The 22807-nt window shown below is 43.3% G+C and overlaps 1 protein-coding gene across 1 annotated transcript; it reads right to left on the reverse strand.

Moving 5' to 3' along the window:
• Window positions 1-2409: 2409 nt before the first annotated feature.
• Window positions 2410-4291, reverse strand: LOC127914523 (sperm acrosomal protein FSA-ACR.1-like). The gene has a single exon (XM_052491601.1). It carries the CDS (start codon window positions 3933-3935, stop codon window positions 3111-3113), a length of 825 nt encoding a protein of 274 aa, XP_052347561.1. The 5' UTR covers window positions 3936-4291; the 3' UTR covers window positions 2410-3110.
• Window positions 4292-22807: the final 18516 nt, after the last annotated feature.

Here is a 22807-nt window from a genome sequence, read left to right on the forward strand (position 1 = left end):
AAGACTCTCAGACCATGAGAAACAAGATTCTCTGGTCTGATGAAACCAAGATAGAACTGAATGCCAAGCATCACGTCTGGAGGGAACCTGGCACCATCCCTACGGTGAAGCATGGCGGTGGCAGCATCATGCTGTGTGGATGTTTTTCAGCTGCAAGGACTGGGAGACTAGTCAGGATTGAGGGAAAGATGAACGGAGCAAAGTACAGAGAAAACCTTGATGAAAACCTGCTCCAGAGCGCTCAGGACCTCAGACTGGGTCGAAGGTTCACCTTTTGACAGGACAACAATCCCAGTGGCCCAGCCAGAGCCTGGACTTGAACCCGATCGAGCATCTCTAGAGAGACCTGAAAATAGCTGAGGAGTGACGCTCCCCATCCAACCTGACAGAGTTTGAGAGGATCTGCAGAGAAGAATGGGAGAAACTCCCCAAATAGATATGTCTCAAGCTTGTAGCGTCATACCCCAGAAGACTCAAGGCTGTAATTGCTGCCGAAGGTGCTACAACAAAGTACTGAGTAAAGGGTCTGAATACTTATGTAAATGTGATATTTCTGTTTTTTAAACCTGTTTTTGCTTTGTCATAATGGGATATTGTGTGTAGATTGATAAGGGAAAAAACAATGTAATCCATTTTAGAATAAAGCTGTAACTTAAGAAAATGTGGAAATAGTCAAGGGGTCTGAATACTTTCTGAATGCACTGTACGTGTAATTCTCTGGCTGCAAGCGAGGGAGAGAGAAAGAGAGAGAGAATGTGACTCAGTCATCTCCCGGCTCACAGTCTCCTTACATCCTTTCAAGTACCAGAACAAAGATGTCTGAGGGGGAGGGAGGGTGAGCATATGTTGGTTTGTTCAAAGTGTTAGAGAGAATGTGGCTGGATTTGAGTGAACTATTTAGCTTTTGGTTTAGTGGCTGCTATAACTAGTATGTATTTCTTCAACTGATAATTATGTGCATGGGTGTGTGTGTGACTGCGAGCATGTGTTGTTGCATGTGTGTGTGAGTACAAACTGGCCTATACAGTGTGTGCCAATAACCTGTATAAAACATGCCTATAAAGATGTATGACAGTGGTGGTATGATATTCACACACTAAGATGCCCTGAGAGCAGCTACTTCAGACTACAGTCCAGGGACTAATCACACACTGATAATGGAGATCATAGCAAGAGTATATTCATCCACATTTAAATGTATTAATAAAACAAGACACCAACAGATCACTGACTGAACGAATGAGCGGACTGATACTGGATGCATGATGCACTATCCACTGACAAGACTGAGCTAGGTAGCGTCCCAAGCAGCACCCCATTCCCTATATAGGGAACAAGGATAGACAGGGACATCTGTACATCTCACACCTCATTAACTGGATGGGATACTAATAAGAATAAATAGTATTAATAATAAAAAGGAATAATAATAAATAATACATTATACTAATAATACTAATATAAAATAATACATAATAATAATAATAATAATAATACATCATACCAATAATACTAATATAAAATAATACATAATAATAATAATAATACATCATACTAATAATACTAATATAAAATAATACATAATAATAATAATAATACATCATACTAATAATACTAATATAAAATAATACGTAATAATAATAATACATCATACTAATAATACTAATATAAAATAATACATAATACACAATACTAATAATAATAATACATCATACTAATAATACTAATATAAAATAATACATAATAATAATAATAATACATCATACTAATAATACTAATATAAAATAATACATAATACACAATAATAATAATACATAATACACTATACTAATAATACTAATATAAAATAATACATAATAATAATAATACATCATACTAATAATACTAATATAAAATAATACATAATACACAATAATAATAATAATACATCATACTAATAATACTAATATAAAAGAATACATAATAATAATAATAATAATACATCATACTAATAATACTAATATAAAATAATACATAATACACAATAATAATAATACATAATACACTATACTAATAATACTAATATAAAATAATACATAATAATAATAATACATCATACTAATAATACTAATATAAAATAATACATAATACACAATAATAATAATACATAATACACTATACTAATAATACTAATATAAAATAATACATCATAATAATACATCATACTAATATAAAATAATATATAATAAGAATATGAATACATAATAATAATAATACATACATAATACATCATACTAATAATACTAATATAAAATAATACATAATAATAATAATAAAAGCCATATGACAACAGCACACAAAGTGTGCAATTCATATTCTAAAATATTATTGCACTGCATGTGGGAGGGACATGCTTGAGTCTACCTCGCTGGCTGTGTGGCGGAGAGGAAAGTAGCTGTCTCCCAGGGATAGTAAAGGAGCTGTCTCCCTGCGAAAGGAAATGAGCCTACTAGCAGTACGGCTTCGCAACAGTGTGTGGTGGCAGTTCAGTCAGATTGCTCTGGACTCGTGAAGCAATCGTTTGTATTGCGTTTTGTTGCAAGACTGCCTGCCAACCGGTCAGTCAGTAAAGAATAACCTTAGACACAAAGCAGAGTGTTTTCATTTCAGCTACTTGGCAGAGGCAAGCTGACTTTAATCAAGGCCTTGAGTGGAGATAATTAAGGATCTGGGCTCCACTGAAACGTCAACACATCAGGAAAGGCACTAGGAGACTGTCTGTACAATATCTGGGTTTCAGAAGTAGTGGGTATCTGGCATAAGGGTACCTGGCATCCCCCAAATAGAAATCAGCTTGTGCATCAAATGGACACATGCTTAAAGACATGTTTGAAATGCTCTGTGGATAGTATTCATTAGAATTGTATTTCTAACTTCATTCCTCTTGAAAACCTCTTCTATGTCGTGTTCACACTTTGTTCAGGGTCATCTTTGTTCTGTACCCAGTGGACTCCTAAAGTGTTAGACTCACACATCTATTATATTTGGCTCTCTATAGGGGGCAATCTTCTCAGGCTGATGTTGTGTAATGCTAATCATTGTGAAGGTACAGACTGTACTGTGGTGTAATGCTAATCTTGCAGACTAAACTCTCTCTTCTTCTTCCTGCATGGTAGGTGGCTGCTCCTGGCTGCTCCTGGTTGCTCCTGACTGCTCCTGGTTGCTCCTGGCTGCTCTGGGCTGCTCCCGGTTGCTCCTGGCTGCTCCTGACTGCTCCTGGTTGCTCCTGGCTGCTCCTGGTTGCTCCTGGCTGCTCCTGGCTGCTCTGGGCTGCTCCTGACTGCTCCTGGTTGCTCCTGGCTGCTCCTGGCTGCTCCTGACTGCTCCTGGCTGCTCCTGGCTGCTCCTGGCTGCTCCTGACTGCTCCTGGTTGCTCCTGGCTGCTCCTGGCTGCTCCTGGTTGCTCCTGGCTGCTCCTGACTGCTCCTAGCTGCTCCAGACTGCTCCTGGCTGCTCCTGACTGCTCCTGACTGCTCCTGGCTGCTCCTGACTGCTCCTGACTGCTCCTGGCTGCTGCTGACGGCTCCTGACGGCTCCTTACTGCTCCGGTCTGCTCCTGGCTGCTCCTGACTGCTCCGGGCTGCTCCTGACTGCTTCTGGCTGCTCCTGACTGCTCCTGACTGTTCCTGGCTGCTCCAGGCTGCTCCGGGCTGCTCCTGACTGCTCCGGGCTGCTCCTGGCGGCTCCTGAATGCTCCTGACTGCTCCGGGCTGCTCCTGGCTACTCCTGTCTGCTCTTGGCTGCTCCTGACTGCTCCTGGCTGCTCCTGACTGCTCCTGGCTACTCCTGTCTGCTCTTGGCTGCTCCTGCTGTAGCTTCCAGTAAACCAATGAGACTGCTCCATGTCCCTTCATCTGAAGGAGTTCTTGACAAATTCGCTGGTCCGTTGAAGACATATTTCACCAGATATTTACAGGCACTATGAAGCAATCCAACAGTTTTTTTATTAACGTTATCTATGGCATAAAATGTCTCACGAGATGATGATCCATTCTCTATTTGAACTCACTGTCAGGGGTTGCAATTTAGTCAAGCAAGCAGGGATAAGAAGTTTAATGCTGGCTGCCGCTCTGCTCTGTGCTGCTGTTGATGTTGTTATCTGGTTGCCTGCCTGCCTGCCTGCCTGCCTTGCCTGTCTGTGTAAAGCAGAAAAAGCAAGTCACTTTGAACGCTACAGGCCCTCCCTGTCCATTGCAGTGGCATCATGAAAATCTATTTGCATTTTAACACAGGGGCCTTTGTGTGTGTGTGTGTGTGTGTGTGTGTGTGTGTGTGTGTGTGTGTGTGTGTGTGTGTGTGTGTGTGTGTGTGTGTGTGTGTGTGTGTGTGTGTGTGTGTGTGTGTGTGTGTGTGTGTGTGTGTGTGTGTTCCTTCTGCACCACGCCAGGTCAGGGCTCACTGAAGGGAGTACTCTCTCATGGCTTCTGACATCCTCTTAATGGAGAGACATGGTTGCCATGACAGCCTGCTGACTGACAGACCTGAATTACTGTCCTGTTCAGAGTGCACACTATTCCCTTTATAGTGCACTACATTTGACCAGGGCCTATAAGGAGTAGGGTGACATTCGGCATGCATCCCCAGTCACACACGTCTGTGTGCAGAAATTTGTTTACTTCCCTGTTTCTCATTTGCCAAGATAATCCATTCACCTAACAGGTGTGGCATATCAAGAAGCTGATTAAACAGCATGATCATTACACAGCGGCACCTTGTGCTGGGAACAATAAAAGGCCACTCTAACACAATGACACAGATGTCTCAAGTTTTGAGGGACCGTGCAATTTGCATGCTGACCGCAGAAATGTCATGTTTCAGCACGATAGTGCATGGCCCCATGTCGCAAGGATCTGTACACAATTCCTGGAAGCTGAAAATGTTCCAGTTCTTATATAGCCTGTGTCACCCATTGAGCGTGTTTGGGATGCTCTGGATTGACGTGTACGGCAGCGTGTTACAGTTCCCGCCAATATCCAGCAACTTCGCACAGCCATTGAAGAGGAGTGGGACAACATTCCACAGGCCACAATCAACAGCTTGATCAACTATATAATAAGGAGAAAGTGTCACACTGCGTGAGGAAAATAGTGGTCACACCAGATACTGACTGGTTTTCTGATCCAAGCCCCTACTTTTAAAAAAAAGAAGGTATTTATGACCAACAGATGCATATCTGTATTCCCAGTCATGTGAAATCCAGAGATTAGAGCCTAATGAATTTATTTAAATTGACTGACTTTCTTATATGAACTGTAACTCAGTCAAATCCCTGAAATTGCTGCATGTCGCATTTAAATATTTGTTTGATTATAGTTTGAAGTAAAATAGTCTGAAGAAAATGTTTCAGATGATCTTCAACAAGACGGGGGCTCGCTGTATGCTTCAGTGACTCCAACAGTTCTGTTCCACTAAAAAGGCTCAAGTCTAGCTGCTCCGGACGGTTCCCCCTTCCGGGCCGGGCCTGAGATTGTAAATGGATGATAGCTGCCATTTGTGAAGGTTACACACAATGTTCCCTGAATAATGATACTGCCACCAGCGACAGTACAGACAGGTAGTTTGGTGCTCCCTCAAAGGCACAATGTCCAACCACAAACACCTTGAATTTAAAAATCAAACACTGCAGTATCAAAAGGATTCATTATTAAGAGTTGGCGACAATGAAATATGTCTTCTAAACAACTTTAATGGTATTGTCCTGATCAACTTAGAATGTATTTGAAAGAATGCACACAAACCATGGTAATATACTATGAGCATGGTCTCTTTTCCTAAAATGACAAATGCTTGCAAATAATGCCTTCAATTAGGCTACCATATCCACAATTAATCCTGCCAGACTTACTTTCATCTGAAAGGTCACCTTTTAAATGTCCACTTTGTCCTTAAGAGGCCCATTTGAAAAAGAGTTGAAGCCTCCTGGAAGGACATTTAAATGTCTCATCATTTACATTTGGGCAGAAGGCATTTATATAAATGATAAATGACGCTGTCCCCTGAACCAGACCTGGGACTGCTGATGGATCACCTGGAGCTCAGCAGGTGTGTGTGTGTGGGGTGTGTGTGTGTGTGTGTGTGTGTGAGTTTGTGTGTGTGTGTGTGTGTGTGTGTGTGTGTGTGTGTGTGTGTGTGTGTGTGTGTGTGTGTGTGTGTGTTCACCCAGGAGTGATGGGGAGATCCTGGTCTGGACATGAAGCTTTGATTAATGTCTTTTCCACAACAGCCAGTCAGGAGATGTACTACCTGCCATGTTGAGAGCCCATTGTTTAATCCAACAGACGCATAATTTGCACAGCGATGTAGGTTAACGACAGAAAGATAACCATTAAAATATAAATTAATCACTACTACATTTATCTCCTCGTTCATTCAGACACTACACACAGAGGTGCGCACAGACACACACACACACGCGTTAAACAGGAGTCTGTCTCTAGCTCTGACAATTTTGGGACTTCCACCTTGGTTTCCTGCTCTGTGAGATTTGCCCGTTTTATCTTGGCTAAGGGATTCAGCTGGCTTCTGGTTGCATGTTTAGATTGAGAAGTCATCAGGATGCATGTTTAGATTGAACTGGCTTCTGGGTGCATGTTTAGATTGAACTGTCATCAGGATGCATGTTTAGATTGAGCTGTCATCAGGATGCATGTTTAGATTGAGCTGTCATCAGGATGCATGTTTAGATTGAGCTGTCATCAGGATGCATGTTTAGATTGAGCTGTCATCAGGATGCATGTTTAGATTGAGCTGTCATCAGGATGCATGTTTAGATTGAACTGCCTTCTGGTTGCATGTTTAGATTGAAATGCCTTCTGGTTGCATGTTTAGATTGAACTGCCTTCCGGTTGCATGTTTAGATTGAAATGCCTTCTGGTTGCATGTTTAGATTGAAATGCCTTCTGGTTGCATGTTTAGATTGAACTGCCTTCCGGTTGCATGTTTAGATTGAAATGCCTTCTGGTTGCATGTTTAGATTGAACTGCTTCTGGTTGCATGTTTATATTGAGCTGGCTTCTGGATGAATGTTTATATTGAGCTGGCTTCTGGATGAATGTTTAGATTGAGCTGTCATCAGGATGCATGTTTAGATTGAACTGGCTTCTGGATGAATGTTTAGATTGAGCTGTCATCAGGATGCATGTTTAGATTGAACTGGCTTCTGGATGAATGTTTAGATTGAGCTGGCTTCTGGGTGCATGTTTAGATTGAACTGTCATCTGGATGCATGTTTAGATTGAACTGGCTTCTGGATGAATGTTTAGATTGAGCTGGCTTCTGGGTGCATGTTTAGATTGAACTGTCATCAGGATGCATATTTAGATTGAGCTGGCTTCTGGGTGCATGTTTAGATTGAACTGGCTTCTGGGTGCATGTTTAGATTGGGCTGGCTTCTGGGTGCATGTTTAGATTGGCCTGTCTTCTGGGTGCATGTTTAGATTGAACTGGCTTCTGGGTGCATGTTTAGATTGGGCTGTCTTCTGGGTGCATGTTTAGATTGAGCTGGCTTCTGGGTGCATGTTTAGATTGAACTGGCTTCTGGATGAATGTTTAGATTGAACTGTCATCAGGATGCATATTCAGATTGAGCTGGCTTCTGGGTGCATGTTTAGATTGAACTGGCTTCTGGGTGCATGTTTAGATTGGGCTGGCTTCTGGGTGCATGTTTAGATTGGGCTGTCTTCTGGGTGCATGTTTAGATTGAACTGGCTTCTGGGTGCATGTTTAGATTGGGCTGTCTTCTGGGTGCATGTTTAGATTGAGCTGGCTTCTGGGTGCATGTTTAGATTGGGCTGTCTTCTGGGTGCATGTTTTGATTGAACTGCCTTCTGGTTGCATGTTTAGATTGAACTGCCTTCTGGTTGCATGTTTAGATTGAGCGTCCTTCTGGTTGCATGTTTAGATTGAACTGCCTTCTGGTTGCATGTTTAGATTGAGCTGTCTTCTGGTTTCATGTTTAGATTGAGCTGGCTTCTGGGTGCATGTTTATATTGAGCTGTCATTAGGATGCATGTTTAGATTGAGTTATCTTCAGCTGTCTTCTGGGTGCATGTTTAGATTGGGCTGTCATCAGGGTGCATGTTTAGATTGAGTTATCTTCAGCTGTCTTCTGGGTGCATGTTTAGATTTGGCTGTCTTCTGGGTGCATGTTTAGATTGAGCTTTCTTCTGGGTGCATGTTTAGATTGAGCTGCCTTCTGGTTGCATGTTTAGATTGAACTGCCTTCTGGGTGCATGTTTATATTGAGCTGTCTTCTGGGTGCATGTTTATATTGAGCTGTCATTAGGATGCATGTTTAGATTGAGCTGGCTGCTGGGTGCATGTTTAGATTGATCTGTCATCCGGGTGCATGTTTAGATTGAGCTGTCATCAGGGTGCATGTTTAGATTGAACTGCCTTCTGGTTGCATGTTTAGATTGAGCTGTCTTCTGGGTGAATGTTTAGATTGAGATGTCTTCTGGGTGAATGTTTAGATTGAGCTGTCTTCTGTGTGAATGTTTAGATTGAGCTGTCTTCTGGGTGAATGTTTATATTGAGCTGTCTTCTGGGTGAATGTTTATATTGAGCTGTCTTCTGGGTGCATGTTTAGATTGAGCTGTCTTCTGGGTGCATGTTTAGATTGAGGTGACATCTGGGTACATGATTACATTGAGATTACTTCTGGGTGCATGTTTATATTGAGTTATCTTCAGCTGTCTTCTGGGTGCATGTTTAGGTTGAGATGTCTTCTGGGTGCATGTTTAGGTTGAGATGTCTTCTGGGTGCATGTTTAGATTGAGGTGACATCTGGGTACATGATTACATTGAGATTACTTCTGGGTGCATGTTAATATTGAGATGTCTTCTGGGTGCATGTTTAGGTTGAGATGTCTTCTGGGTGTATGTTTAGATTGAGCTGGCCTCTTGGTGCATGTTTAGATTGAGATGTCTTCTGGGTGCATGTTTAGGTTGAGATGTCTTCTGGGTGCATGTTTAGGTTGAGATGTCTTCTGGGTGCATGTTTAGATTGAGATGTCTTCTGGGTGCATGTTTAGATTGAGATGTCTTCTGGGTGCATGTTTAGGTTGCCCGGACGGCCATTAACTGTCCAGAGCAAATCCAATATAGGTCCTCTGTAAAAGAATGACTCACTCAGAAGGAGAGAAAAAGATCTGTGATTCTGTCACCCTCCTCCTCTGCTCCATCGCCAGCCAGGCCCCATCTATCTCCTGTGTTTAATTTGCCTGCTAATCAATTAAGGCCTGTGTGCGCACTCACAAGTACACAAGAACATCCACACACACAAACATACACACATACGCACAGAAGAGCACACATACACTGACACACACACGGTGCATGCACACACACACAGTGTATGCACGCACACACACACACTTCCCTTCGGCCAGCCGCATAAATGAGGCCAAAGGAATGAAAGCCACATTTACAAATCAGGGCCTGTGAATAGATCTGACTAATGTATGACTAGACACTGGACAGGCTTTGATTTTCTCTAGCCTCATCTATGTCAAACAAGTGTGTGTACAAATGTTTGAATTGATTAGCAGGGCAAACAATGGACAAACAGCCCCGTTCGTTCCATTTGTGCCAAAAAAAGTGTCTACTGCACTGTAAAACCTTTCCCTGTAAATTTACAGCATTATAATGGCACCACAGTTGACAACTTAATACTTTTGCTGTACAGCAGAGATGCTGTAAAATGTTTTACAGTACTATTTTCCTTACTGTAAAGACATATTACAGAATTCTTGCTGTACATTTACAGGGATACTGTAATGTTTTACAGTAAGGAATACAGTACTGTAAGTAAAATGACAGTGTTAAGCTGTCAACTCTGGTGCCAGGATAATGCTGTAAATTCACAGTGAAATTTTACCTGAAATCTAAACGTAAGAAAAACAATAGATTTGTACATAAAATGTATTTATTCAAAGTGGTAACAACATTAACAACAGAATTGAGGCAACAGAAGTAAAAAAAGTGAACACGTACAGTACACTACAAGCTCGTCAAAAATGAATATGGAGTTGGTCCCCCTTTGCTGCTATAACAGTCTCCACTCTTCTGGGAAGGCTTTCCACTAGATGTTGGAACATTGCTGCGAGGACTTGCTTCCATTCAGCCACAAGAGCATCAGTGAGGTCGGGCACTGAAGTTGGCCAATTATGCCTGGCTCGCAGTCGGCATTCCAATTCATACCAAAGGTGTTCCATGGGGTTGAGGTCAGGACTCTTTTCAAATCAGTGAAATTCTCCCACACCGATCTCGACAAACCATTTCTGCATGGACTTTGCTTTGTGCACAGGGGCAATGTCATGCTAAAAAAGGAAAGGGCCTTCCACAAACTGATGCCACTATGTTGGATGCACAGAATCGTCTAGAACGTCATTGTATGGAGTAGCGTTAAGATTTTCCTTCACTGGAACTAAGGGGCCTAGCCCAAACCATGAAAAATAGCCCCAGACCATTATTCCTCCTCCACCAACTTTACAGTTGGCACTATGCATTCAGACAGGTAGAGTCCTCCTGGCATCCGCCAAACCCAGATTCATCCGTCGGACTGACAGATGGTAAAGCATGATTCATTTGGGGCTCCCAAGTGGTGCTGCGGTCTAAGGCACTGCATCTCAGTGCAAGAGGCATCACTACAGTCCCTGGTTTGAATCACATCCAGCTGTGATTGTGAGTCCCATAGGGCGGCGCACAATTGGCCCAGCGTCGCCAGGGTAGGCCGTCATTGAAAATAAGAATTTGTTCTTAATTGGCTTGCCTAGTTTAAAAAAATAAAATTAAAAATAAATCATCGCTCCAGAGAACGCGTTTCCACTGCTCCAGAGTCCAATGACGGCAAGCTTAACATCACTCCAACTGACGCTTGGCATTGTGATCTTAGGCTTGTATGCAGCTGCTCGTCCATGGAAACATATTTCATAAAGCTCTCAACGAACAGTTATTATGCTGACGTGGCTTCTAGACACAGTTTGGGAATCTGTAGTGAGTGTTGCAACCGAAGACAGACGATTTTTACGCGCTACGCGCTTCAGCACTCAGTGGTCCCGTTTTGTGAGCTTGTGTGGCCTACCACTTCGCGTCTGAGCCGTTGTTCCTCCTAGACCTTTCCACTTCACAATAACAGCACTTACAGTTGACCGGGGCAGCTCAAGTAGGGCAGAAATTTGACAGCGTGACTTGTTGCAAAGGTGGTATGTTGAAAGTCACTGAGCTCTTTCAGTAAGGCCAATTTACTGCCAATGTTTGTAAATGGCGATTGCATGGCTGTGTGCTCGTTTTATAAACCTGTCATCAATGGGTGTGGCTGAAATAGCCGAATCCACTCATTTGAAGGGGTGTCCACATACTTTTGTATATATAGTGTATGTAACCAAATAAGATAATCATTACAACACTAATGTAAAAACTAGATTGTATGCCTGTGTGTGGGCTGTGGGGGGAGAGAGAGACAAAGAGACAGAGGTAGACGGAGTTAAAACTGGGACTGGTACAATCCTAGATCTTCACATTCAGTGCGCCAACATGCAGGACTAAGTGAAATAAAACAATGAAAATGGTAATAAGAAAAACAGAAATAGTACTATATACATAATAACAACTGTAGCAGTTATGAATGAATAAATATCCATTGGGGTGGACATTGACCATAGGGGGAACAGCAGGCTGACTAAACAACCATAGAGGGGGTGTGGGGACCAAGTGAGACAATAAAAAGCAGATAACTGACTAGTAGTGGCTTCCAGTTTTCGCCATATTGCTCTTGTGCTGCCCGTGTCTGAGTAATGGAAACTGGGAGAACAGGCCGGAGAGCATCCAGGAGAGAGAAGTCAGAGCATCATCAGGTGTTCCTCATGGAGCCCTGTAACAAACATCCTCAATTCTGATTTGTCAGCTCCTCCCACCCCTAGGACAAGCATAGAAAAAGAAAGAATAGAATTAGAGACAGAGAACACCAGGGCTGCTACTCTGTGGTTAAAAAGACAGGGGACAAGGGACATATCAAGCTGGTGTCGTGTATATGTACTTACCTCACGAGAGGTCTTCATTCAAACTCAGTGAGCTCTTGGAAGAATGGGGCAAGGTAGGGATTGAGAATAAACAGCTGGCTTCCTCTGGGCCACCTTGTCATGTACTTCTTCAGGATTCATCATCTTGGGTTGATTTGAACCTACAGCATATATTCAATTTAGTTTATGAAATCAATTGAGGCATTGAACAAATACAAATAAGAATGCTAGATACACCTACATCAAACCCTAGCAAACTAATACAACATCACTATAGGCTACACAATATCACAGATTATTTTACCAGACTCACAACATGTTCCTTTCTAGCTGTGCCACCAGATGTTTGCATACTACTGGTAAAGTGAACAGGTTTAGCTAATACTGTAACATTATGGAACAATATTGTTTAGATTAAACAAATGGATAGTGGAAGAGTATAGCTGCAGGAAGTAGTTTAGGGGTGGGGGTGCTGGAAAAACGTTTTGCCAGCGCTGCAGACGGCTATATCGGTCCACTAACGCAGGACTACTAAAGGCCCAGTGCACTACTTTTGTGAATAAAAAAATAGAAATAATATTCAGATTTTTCAGGGGCTGCTGCAGCACCCTCAGCATTCCTACTTCCCACGGCTATGCAGGAGAGGCTATACGGACACTCCTGGCCTGAAAAACGATGACTTACAGTATGTGGCGCAAATGAGAGCCAAGTGAATGGAATCCCACAGGATTGTGACAGCCTAGGAGGACTCTGTCCTGGTGTTATAGTCATTTATGCTCTCCCCTTTGAGAAGAATATATCGTGGTGACATCTAGATGGCGACTAATATTAGTTATTTCTTGTGTAGGCTGCTATCCTACTTGAAATACTGTATAATCTTGGGCGGGGAAAAATGTGCCATGTTGCTAGCTTCCGCCGCCGACACTGTGTTAGACTACAGCCGACCAGTTGCACTGCACCTTAGGTTGGCAAGCACCTCAATACCACATAATGCACTGGTCATTCGCATCGGCTTTAGCATCTCGTGAGTACGGCCCACAACCTGGTTTATGCAAGATGCGGCCCGTCAATACGAACAAAATATGGGTCATCTTTACAACTGCGAGAAACAAGCCATTTCTCTGTAGTAATGGTGGAAACATAGCGGTCACGAATCTGTGCTCAGTGTATTTCTATGGCACCTAGGAACTGGAATACAGCCTATAATCACAATCTTTTTCTATGGGTGATGTTTTTCTACATCGCACAGCTAGATATTTAAGAGCAATTTAGAGCATACCATTAGCCAGCTGTCTAGTTAGGTTAGCTAAGGAAATGTACAGTAAGTCAATGTTAGCTAGCAATAAATATACTTATAAACAAGTCAACGTACCTACCCAGCATCTTCTGAAAATATTCTTCCATTTCACAGCTGCTTCAAGAAGATATTTACTAAAACTGTCTGAGCTTCATGTGTCTCGCCTGACAGCATAATGTTGTCACCTGAAACTGATCATTTGAACCTCTAGAAGGCATAAGCTATTCTTGTAAATAAATACAGTATGTTAGTCATTTTTACAGGAGGCTTCCAAATTACAGTTAATAAGAATATTTTTCAGCATTTTACCCATAACGCAGTGCAATCTACAGCATGAATGCTGTAAGACACATTTATGGTATTATACTGTGCATCTTACAGTGTTTTACTGTTGAAATGACAGAAAAATCTTAGTGTACTTTGTATCATTCACGACCACGTCATTATTGTCTTATCGTTCATTGAGACAATTTGAACTCCATATGATAAAGCATCCTGCTCAGACGACAGAAACGTCAAGGCTGTTCCTTTCGTGGGACTATCAGGATCACATGTCAACAAGAATGAGGGAAAAATGGTCTTTAAAAATCTACAATTTGGTATGGGATATTAGAAGTCAGCAGGATGTCAAGACGCAATCAACCAACTTCAGTTAACTTGATCACGTCAAGGCTGTGTGTCTCCTGTTGTAACATCCTTCCTCCCTGTCTAGGGCAGTGTCTCCTGTTATAACATCCTTCCTCCCTGTCTAGGGCAGTGTCTCCTGTTGTAACATCCTTCCTCCCTGTCTAGGGCAGTGTCTCCTGTTATAACATCCTTCCTCCCTGTCTAGGGCAGTGTCTCCTGTTGTAACATCCTTCCTCCCTGTCTAGGGCAGTGTCTCCTGTTATAACATCCTTCCTCCCTGTCTAGGGCAGTGTCTCCTGTTATAACATCCTTCCTCCCTGTCTAGGGTAGTGTCTCCTGTTAACATAACTCCTGTTGTAACATCCTTCCTCCCTGTCTCCTGTTGTAACATCCTTCCTCCCTGGGTAGTGTCTCCATCCTGTTAACATCCTTCCTCCCTGTCTAACTTCTGTTGTAACATCCTTCCTCCCTGTCTAGGGTAGTGTCTCCTGTTGTAACATAACTTCTGTTGTAACATCCTTCCTCCCTGTCTAGGGCAGTGTCTCCTGTTAACATAACATCCTTCCTCCCTGTCTGTCTCCTGTTATAACTCCTTCCTCCCTGTCTAGGGTAGTGTCTCCTGTTATAACATCCTTCCTCCTGGGGCAGTGTCTCCTGTTATAACATCCTTCCTCCCTGTCTAGGGTAGTGTCTCCTGTTATAACATCCTTCCTCCCTGTCTAGGGCAGTGTCTCCTGTTATAACATCCTTCCTCCCTGTCTAGTTGTCTCCTGTTATAACATCCTTCCTCCCTGTCTAGGGCAGTGTCTCCTGTTATAACATCCTTCCTCCCTGTCTAGGGTAGTGTCTCCTGTTATAACATCCTTCCTCCCTGTCTAGGGCAGTGTCTCCTGTTATAACATCCTTCCTCCCTGTCTAGGGTAGTGTCTCCTGTTATAACATCCTTCCTCCCTGTGTCTCCTGTTAGGTCTAGGCAGTGTCTCCTGTTAGTGTGTCTCCTGTTATAACATCCTTCCTCCCTGTAACATCCTTCCTCCCTGTCTAGGGCAGTGTCTCCTGTTATAACATCCTTCCTCCCTGTCTAGGGCAGTGTCTCCTGTTATAACATCCTTCCTCCCTGTCTAGGGCAGTGTCTCCTGTTGTAACATCCTTCCTCCCTGTCTAGGGCAGTGTCTCCTGTTGTAACATCCTTCCTCCCTGTCTAGGGTAGTGTCTCCTGTTGTAACATCCTTCCTCCCTGTCTAGGGCAGTGTCTCCTGTTATAACATCCTTCCTCCCTGTCTAGGGCAGTGTCTCCTGTTATCATCCTTCCTCCCTGTCTATGTCTCCTGTTAAACATCCTTCCTCCCTGTCTAGGGCAGTGTCTCCTGTTATAACATCCTTCCTCCCTGTCTAGGGCAGTGTCTCCTGTTATAACATCCTTCCTCCTGTCTAGGGCAGTGTCTCCTGTTATAACATCCTTCCTCCCTGTCTAGGGTAGTGTCTCCTGTTATAACATCCTTCCTCCCTGTCTCCTGTCTATAACATCCTTCCCTCCTCCCTGTCTAGGGCAGTGTCTCCTGTTGTAACATCCTTCCTCCCTGTCTAGGGTGTCTCAGTGTCTCCTGTTGTAACATCCTTCCTCCCTGTCTAGGGCAGTGTCTCCTGTTGTAACATCCTTCCTTCCTGTCTAGGGTAGTGTCTCCTTCTCCCTGTCTAGGGCAGTAACATCCTTCCTCCCTGTCTAGGGTAGTGTCTCCTGTTGTAACATCCTTCCTTCCTGTCAAGGATAGTGTCTCCTGTTCCTTCCTCCCTGTAACATCCTTCCTTCCTTCCTGTCAAGGGTAGTGTCTCCTGTTGTAACTCCTGTTATCATCTTCCTCCCTGTCTAGGGTAGTGTCTCCTGTTATAACATCCTTCCTCCCTGTCTAGGTCTCCTGTTATAACAGTGTCTCCTCCTGTTATAACATCCTTCCTCCCTGTCTAGGGCAGTGTCTCCTGTTGTAACATCCTTCCTCCCTGTCTAGGGCAGTGTCTCCTGTTGTAACATCCTTCCTCCCTGTCTAGGGTAGTGTCTTCTGTTGTAACATCCTTCCTCCCTGTCTAGGGCAGTGTCTCCTGTTATAACATCCTTCCTCCCTGTCTAGGGCAGTGTCTCCTGTTATAACATCCTTCCTCCCTGTCTAGGGCAGTGTCTCCTGTTATAACATCCTTCCTCCCTGTCTAGGGCAGTGTCTCCTGTTATAACATCCTTCCTTCCTGTCTAGGGTAGTGTCTCCTGTTATAACATCCTTCCTCCCTGTCTAGGGCAGTGTTTCCTGTTGTAATATCCTTCCTCCCTGTCTAGGGCAGTGTCTCCTGTTGTAACATCCTTCCTCCCTGTCTAGGGTTGTTTCTCCTGTTGTAACATCCTTCCTTCCTGTCTAGGGTAGTGTCTCCTCTTGTAACATCCTTCCTCCCTGTCTAGGGTAGTGTCTCCTGTTGTAACATCCTTCCTTCCTGTCTGTTGTAACATCCTTCCTCCCTGTCTAGTAGTGTCTCCTGTTGTAACATCCTTCCTCCCTGTCTAGGGTAGTGTCTCCTGTTGTAACATCCTTCCTCCCTGTCTAGGGTAGTGTCTCCTGTTGTAACATCCTTCCTCCCTGTCTAGGGTAGTGTCTCCTGTTGTAACATCCTTCCTTCCTGTCTAGGGTAGTGTCTCCTGTTGTAACATCCTTCCTCCCTGTCTAGGGTAGTGTCTCCTGTTGTAACATCCTTCCTCCCTGTCAAGGGTAGTGTCTCCTGTTGTAACATCCTTCCTTCCTGTCTAGGGTAGTGTCTCCTGTTGTAACATCCTTCCTCCCTGTCTAGGGTAGTGTCTCCTGTTGTAACATCCTTCCTCCCTGTCTTGGGCAGTGTCTCCTGTTGTAACATCCTTCCTCCATGTCTAGGGTAGTGTCTCCTGTTGTAACATCCTTCTTCCCTGTCTAGTGTAGTGTCTCCTGTTGTAACATCCTTCCTCCCAGTCAAGGGCAGTGTCTCCTGTTGTAACATCCTTCCTCCCTGTCTAGGGTAGTGTCTCCTGTCGTAACATCCTTCCTTCCTGTCAAGGGTAGTGTCTCCTGTTGTAACATCCTTCCTCCCTGTCTAGGGTAGTGTCTCCTGTTGTAACATCCTTCCTTCCTGTCAAGGATAGTGTCTCCTGTTGTAACATCCTTCCTTCCTGTCAAGGGTAGTGTCTCCTGTTGTAACATCCTTCCTCCCTGTCTAGGGTAGTGTCTCCTGTTGTAACATCCTTCCTTCCTGTCAAGGGTAGTGTCTCCTATTGTAACATCCTTCCTTCCTGTCTAGGGTAGTGTCTCCTGTTGTAACATCCGTCCTGCCTGTCTTGGGCAGTGTATCCTGTTGTAACATCCTTCCTCCCTGTCTAGGGTAGTGTCTCCTGTTGTAACATCCTTCCTCCCTGTCTAGGGTAGTGTCTCCTGTTGTAACATCCTTCCTCCCTGTCTAGGGCAGTGTCTCCTGTTGTAACATCCTTCCTCCCTGTCTAGGGCAGTGTCTCCTGTTGTAACATCCTTCCTCCCTGTCTAGGGCAGTGTCTCCTGTTGTAACATCCTTCCTCCCTGTCTAGGGTAGTGTCTTCTGTTGTATCATCCCTCCTTCCTGTCTAGGTTAGTGTCTCCTATTGTAACATCCTTCCTCCCTGTCTAGGGCAGTGTCTCCTGTTGTAACATCCTTCCTCCCTGTCTAGGGTAGTGTCTCCTGTTGTAACATCCTTCCTTCCTGTCTAGGGCAGTGTCTCCTATTGTAACATCCTTCCTCCCTGTCTAGGGTAGTGTCTCCTGTTGAAACATCCTTCCTCGCTGTCTAGGGCAGTGTCTCCTGTTGTAACATCCTTCCTCCCTGTCTAGGGTAGTGTCTCCTGTTGTAACATCCTTCCTTCCTGTCTAGGGTAGTGTCTCCTGTTGTAACATCCTTCCTTCCTGTCTAGGGTAGTGTGTCCTGTTGTAACATCCTTCCTCCCTGTCTAGGGTAGTGTCTCCTGTTGTAACATCCTTCCTCCATTTCTAGGGCAGTGTCTCCTGTTGTAACATCCTTCCTTCCTGTCTAGGGTAGTGTCTCCTGTTGTAACATCCTTCCTCCCTGTCAAGGGCAGTGTCTCCTGTTGTAACATCCTTCCTCCCTGTCTAGGGTAGTGTCTCCTGTTGTAACATCCTTCCTTCCTGTCTAGGGTAGTGTCTCCTGTTGTAACATCCTTCCTTCCTGTCTTGGGCAGTGTCTCCTGTTGTAACATCCTTCCTTCCTGTCTAGGGTAGTGTCTCCTGTTGTAACATCCTTCCATCCTGTCTAGGGTAGTGTCTCCTGTTGTAACATCCTTCCTTCCTGTCTAGGGTAGTGTATCCTGTTGTAACATCCTTCCTTCCTGTCTAGGGTAGTGTCTCCTGTTGTAACAACCTTCCTCCCTGTCTAGGGTAGTGTCTCCTGTCATAACATCCTTCCTTCCTGTCTCGGGTAGTGTCTCCTGTCATAACATCCTTCCTTCCTGTCTAAGGCAGTGTCTCCTGTTATAACATCCTTCCTTCCTGTTTAGGGTAGTGTCTCCTGTCGTAACATACTTCCTTCCTGTCTAGTCTAGTGTCTCCTGTCGTAACATCCTTCCTTCCTGTCTAGGGCAGTGTCTCCTGTCACAACATCTTTCCTTCCTGTGTAGGGTGTCTCCTATCATAACATCCTTCTTTCCTGTCTAGTGCAGTGTCTCCTGCTGAACAAACTGTAAGTCTACCTAGAATTTTTAATCAAGTTGCTTCAGTTTTTGATTCAATACCCCATGCATGTCCAACCCAACATAGGATCCACAGTTCAATAAAAGTCAGTATCATTTAACATAGTTAAATATTGTCATTTATGCATTTGACTTATAAAGGTATGTCATTTTAGTTTATGGTTTTGGTCTACAGTTATGTCACATTAGCTGACATATGTTACATTACTAGGTTTGATTGAATGGTCCCACAAAGTATCTGGAATGGGTTTTTTATCTGGAGATTACTAACCTCTTATGGACAGACAACATAACATAAATGGTATTGTAACATCTGATGCAACTACATGATATTTTAGTTATGGGTTTCTGAGATTAGGAGAGGAGTAAAGGAAGTATTTTGGTTTATTAACAAAAAAATGCTAGTGCATGGCTGCATGTAGGAGAGTGACTGGTTTAAAGCATCATCTTGACTCAAGTCTTTCCCCGTTTCCTCTAGTAGTCTGTGGTTGAACGCTTCACGTCAACTGACTTGTCAGTTTGGATAGTGATTTTACTCTTTACCCACACCTACCCAAATGCACCTTTGAGGATTCTGCCGTCTGTAATCGGGCCTTTAATTAACTGGTGTCCGATATCCGCTGAATCTCTCTTCTCTTTTCCGAACTGCACCGCACGCACACACCTGCTTAGCCTTTTTGTGAGTGCTCGTTTGATCATTTAGATCAGGGATTTACCATTTGACTTTCACACTTCAATCGTATTAGGACGTTTAAAGGGGGATGGGGGCGTGTAGAGACTGACAATGCACTGAAGAATGAGGAGTCATTTCCACAGTCATTACCGTGGGTTCACGGTTTAATTCCTGCAAATCAAACAGAGTGGGGGAGACATTGGGGTAGTAGATTGGGGTAGTAGACTATATTGAGAAATGTGTATCCTAGGCCCCCAAACCCTTCAAGGGAACAGCACAAAAGGCAGGCAAAGCAGGCAGGCAGGCAATGTCCCACTGGCTATATACACTACATGAACAAAAGTACCTGCTCGTCGAACATCTCATTCCAAAATCATTAATATGGAGTTATCCCCCCTTTGCTGCCATAAAAGCCTCCACTCTTCTAGATGTTGGAACATTGCTGCAGGGACTTGCTTCCGGTCAGCCACAAGAGCATTAGTGAGGTTGGGCACTAATGTTGGGCGATTAGGCCTGGCTTGCAGTCTGTGTTCCAATTCATCCCAAAGCTGTTTGATGCGGTTGAGTTCAGGACTCTGTGTAGGACAGTCAAGCACAGAATTGTCTAGAATGTCATTGTATTACTGCAACATTAAGATTTCCCTTCACTGGAACTAAGGGGCCTAGCCCAAACCATGAAAAACAGCCCCAAACCATTATTCCTCCACCAAACTTTAGAGTTGGCACTATGCATTGGGGGAAGAAGCGTTCTCCTGGCATTCGCCAAACCCAGATTTGTCCGTCGGACTGCCAGATGGTGAAGGGTGATTCATCACATCATAGAACGCGTTTCCACTGCTCAAGTGTCCTTTGCCGTCGAGCTTTACACCACTCCAGCCGATGCTTGGCATTGCACATGGTGAGCTTAGGCTTGTGTGCGGCTATTCGGCCATGAAACCCATTTCATGAAGATCCCGAATACCAGTTCTTGTGTTGACGTTGCTTCCAGAGGCAGTTTGCAACTCGGTAGTGAGTGTCGATTGTTATGCGTTAAGTGCTTCAGCACTCGGCGGCCCCGTTCTGTGAGCTTGTGTGTCCTACCGCCTCATGGCTGAGCCATTGTTGCTCCCAGACGTTTCACCTTCACAATAACAGCACATACAGTTGACCGGGGAAGCTCTAGCAGGGCAGAAATTTGACGAACTGACTTGTTGGAAAGTTAGCATCCTATGACGGTGCCAGGTTTAAAGTCACTGAGCTCTTCAGTAAGGCCATTCTACTGCAAATGTTTGTCTATGGAGATTGCATGGATGTGTGCTCGATTTTATACACCTGTCAGCAACAGTTGTGGCTAGTAGACAAATCCAATTTGTAGACAAATCCACTAATTTGAAGAAGTGTCCACATACCTTTGCATATACAGTATCAATCTAAAGTTTGGCCACACCTACACATTCTAGGGTTTTTCTCTATTTTTACTATTTTCCACATTGTGGAATAATAGTGAAGACATCACAACTATGAAATAACACACATGGAAACATGTAGCAACCAAAAAAAGTGTTTATATTTTATATTTCAGATTCTTCAAAGTAGACACCCTTTGCCTTGATGACAGCTTTGCACACTCTTGGCATTCTCTCAACCAGTTGTGTTGTGACAAGGTAGGGTTGGTATACAGAATATTGCCCTATTTGGGCTATTGCAGCAAATTAATGCCTCACAGAGTTCAAGTAACAGACAAATCTCAACATCAACTGTTCAGAGGAGACTGCTTGAATCAGTCCTTCATGGTCGAATTGCTGCAAAAAAACAACTACTAAAGGACACCAATAATAAGAAGAGAGTTGATTGGCCCAAGAAACATGAGCAATGGACACTAGAATGGTGGAGTCCAAATTTGACATTTTTGGTTCCAACCATCATGTCTTTGTGAGACGCAGAGTAGGTGAACGGATGATCTCCACGTGTGTGGTTTCCACCGTGAAGCATGGAGGAGGTGGTGTGGCGGTGCTTTGCTGGTGACACTGTTAGTGATTTGTTTAGAATTCAATGCACACTTAACCAGCATGGCTACCAGAGCATTCTGCAGTGATACGCCATCCCATCTGGTTTGCGCTTAGTGGGAATAGCATTTGTTTTTCAACAGGACAATGACCCAACCTACCTCCAGGCTGTGTAAGGGCTATTCGACCAAGAAGGAGAGTGATGGAGTGATGGAGTGCTGCATCAGATGACCCGGCCTTGGACCGCAGAGTGAAGGAAAAGCAGCCAAGAAGTGCTCAGCAGACTGTTGGGAAAGTATTCTAGGTGAAGCTGGTTGAGAGAATGCCAAGAGTGTCCAAAGCTGTCATCAAGGCAAAGGGTGACTACTTTGAAGAATCTCAAATATAAAATATATTTTGTTCAACACTTTTTTTGGTTACTACATGATTCCATATGTGTTATTTCATCATGTTGACGTCTTCACTATTATTCCACAAATTAGAACATTTTTAAAAAATAAAGAAAACCCCTTGAATGAGCAGGTGTGTCCAAACGTTTGACTGGTACTGTGCATTTATAGTGTATCTATGCAAATGCCAGATATGGCAAAACATTGTGCTGTATTCTATGACTTAATCAAAAGATTACAATGGTATTAGAACTTGAATGATTCAGACTGTTTTCCATAAGGAATATAAAGTAAGTATGTCAATTAGGCTCCCTCTTTATCTATATCCAGGCCTCTTATCAAGAGTTAAGCCTGTTTCCTTATCATGGACACACATTTCATTAGAAATCCATTCCAATTAATGATGATTTAATGAATTTACAGTTAGTGTGGCTCAAGTAGTAGGACCAATTTCCCTTTTCGGTAAAGCTAGAATGGGCTTTAGAATGGGGACAGCACACTCAGTTGTTTCCAAACAAACACACAAAGAAAAACTTTTTTTTTATCACAGGATATGACATAAGATTTTAGAGAAATTTGATCAACAAAAACTGAAAAATAAATAAACAAAAACGAAATAAAATAAATAAATAAATAAATAAAAACTGATAAACAAAAACAAAAAAAGATTATGTTCGACAGGTGTGTTCAAGGCTATGGAAGTTCCATGGGGTTCAAAATCATGCACCACCACCTCATTGTAATGATTCATTTGAACTGACGAGCAATGGATCTTAAAAACAAGTTATTTCTCTCTCTCTCCATTCAGTCCTGTTCATCTTGCTCTCTGTTTCCCCGTCCCCATGCTTTATTATTTTCTCTGATTGCCATAAATCACCAAAGTCTGTACACTTAGATAAGTGTCTCACTCAGGCCAGCTAGTAATTTGACACACACAAGGTCATCTGGGTCGTATTCATTAGGCACAAACAAGAAAAAAAATGGCCCAAACGCTTAGGAACTGTCTGTCCAACAAGAAAGTTGTCCAATAAGAAAT

This window comes from Oncorhynchus keta, chromosome 1 (genome assembly GCF_023373465.1).
Source record: "Oncorhynchus keta strain PuntledgeMale-10-30-2019 chromosome 1, Oket_V2, whole genome shotgun sequence".
Taxonomy (NCBI): Eukaryota; Metazoa; Chordata; class Actinopteri; order Salmoniformes; family Salmonidae; genus Oncorhynchus; species Oncorhynchus keta.

What these genes read in the sequence shown, in the direction of transcription:
- LOC127914523 (XM_052491601.1), bottom strand. Translation starts at nt 3,935, where the DNA reads ATGTCTTCAACGGACCAGCGAATTTGTCAAGAACTCCTTCAGATGAAG.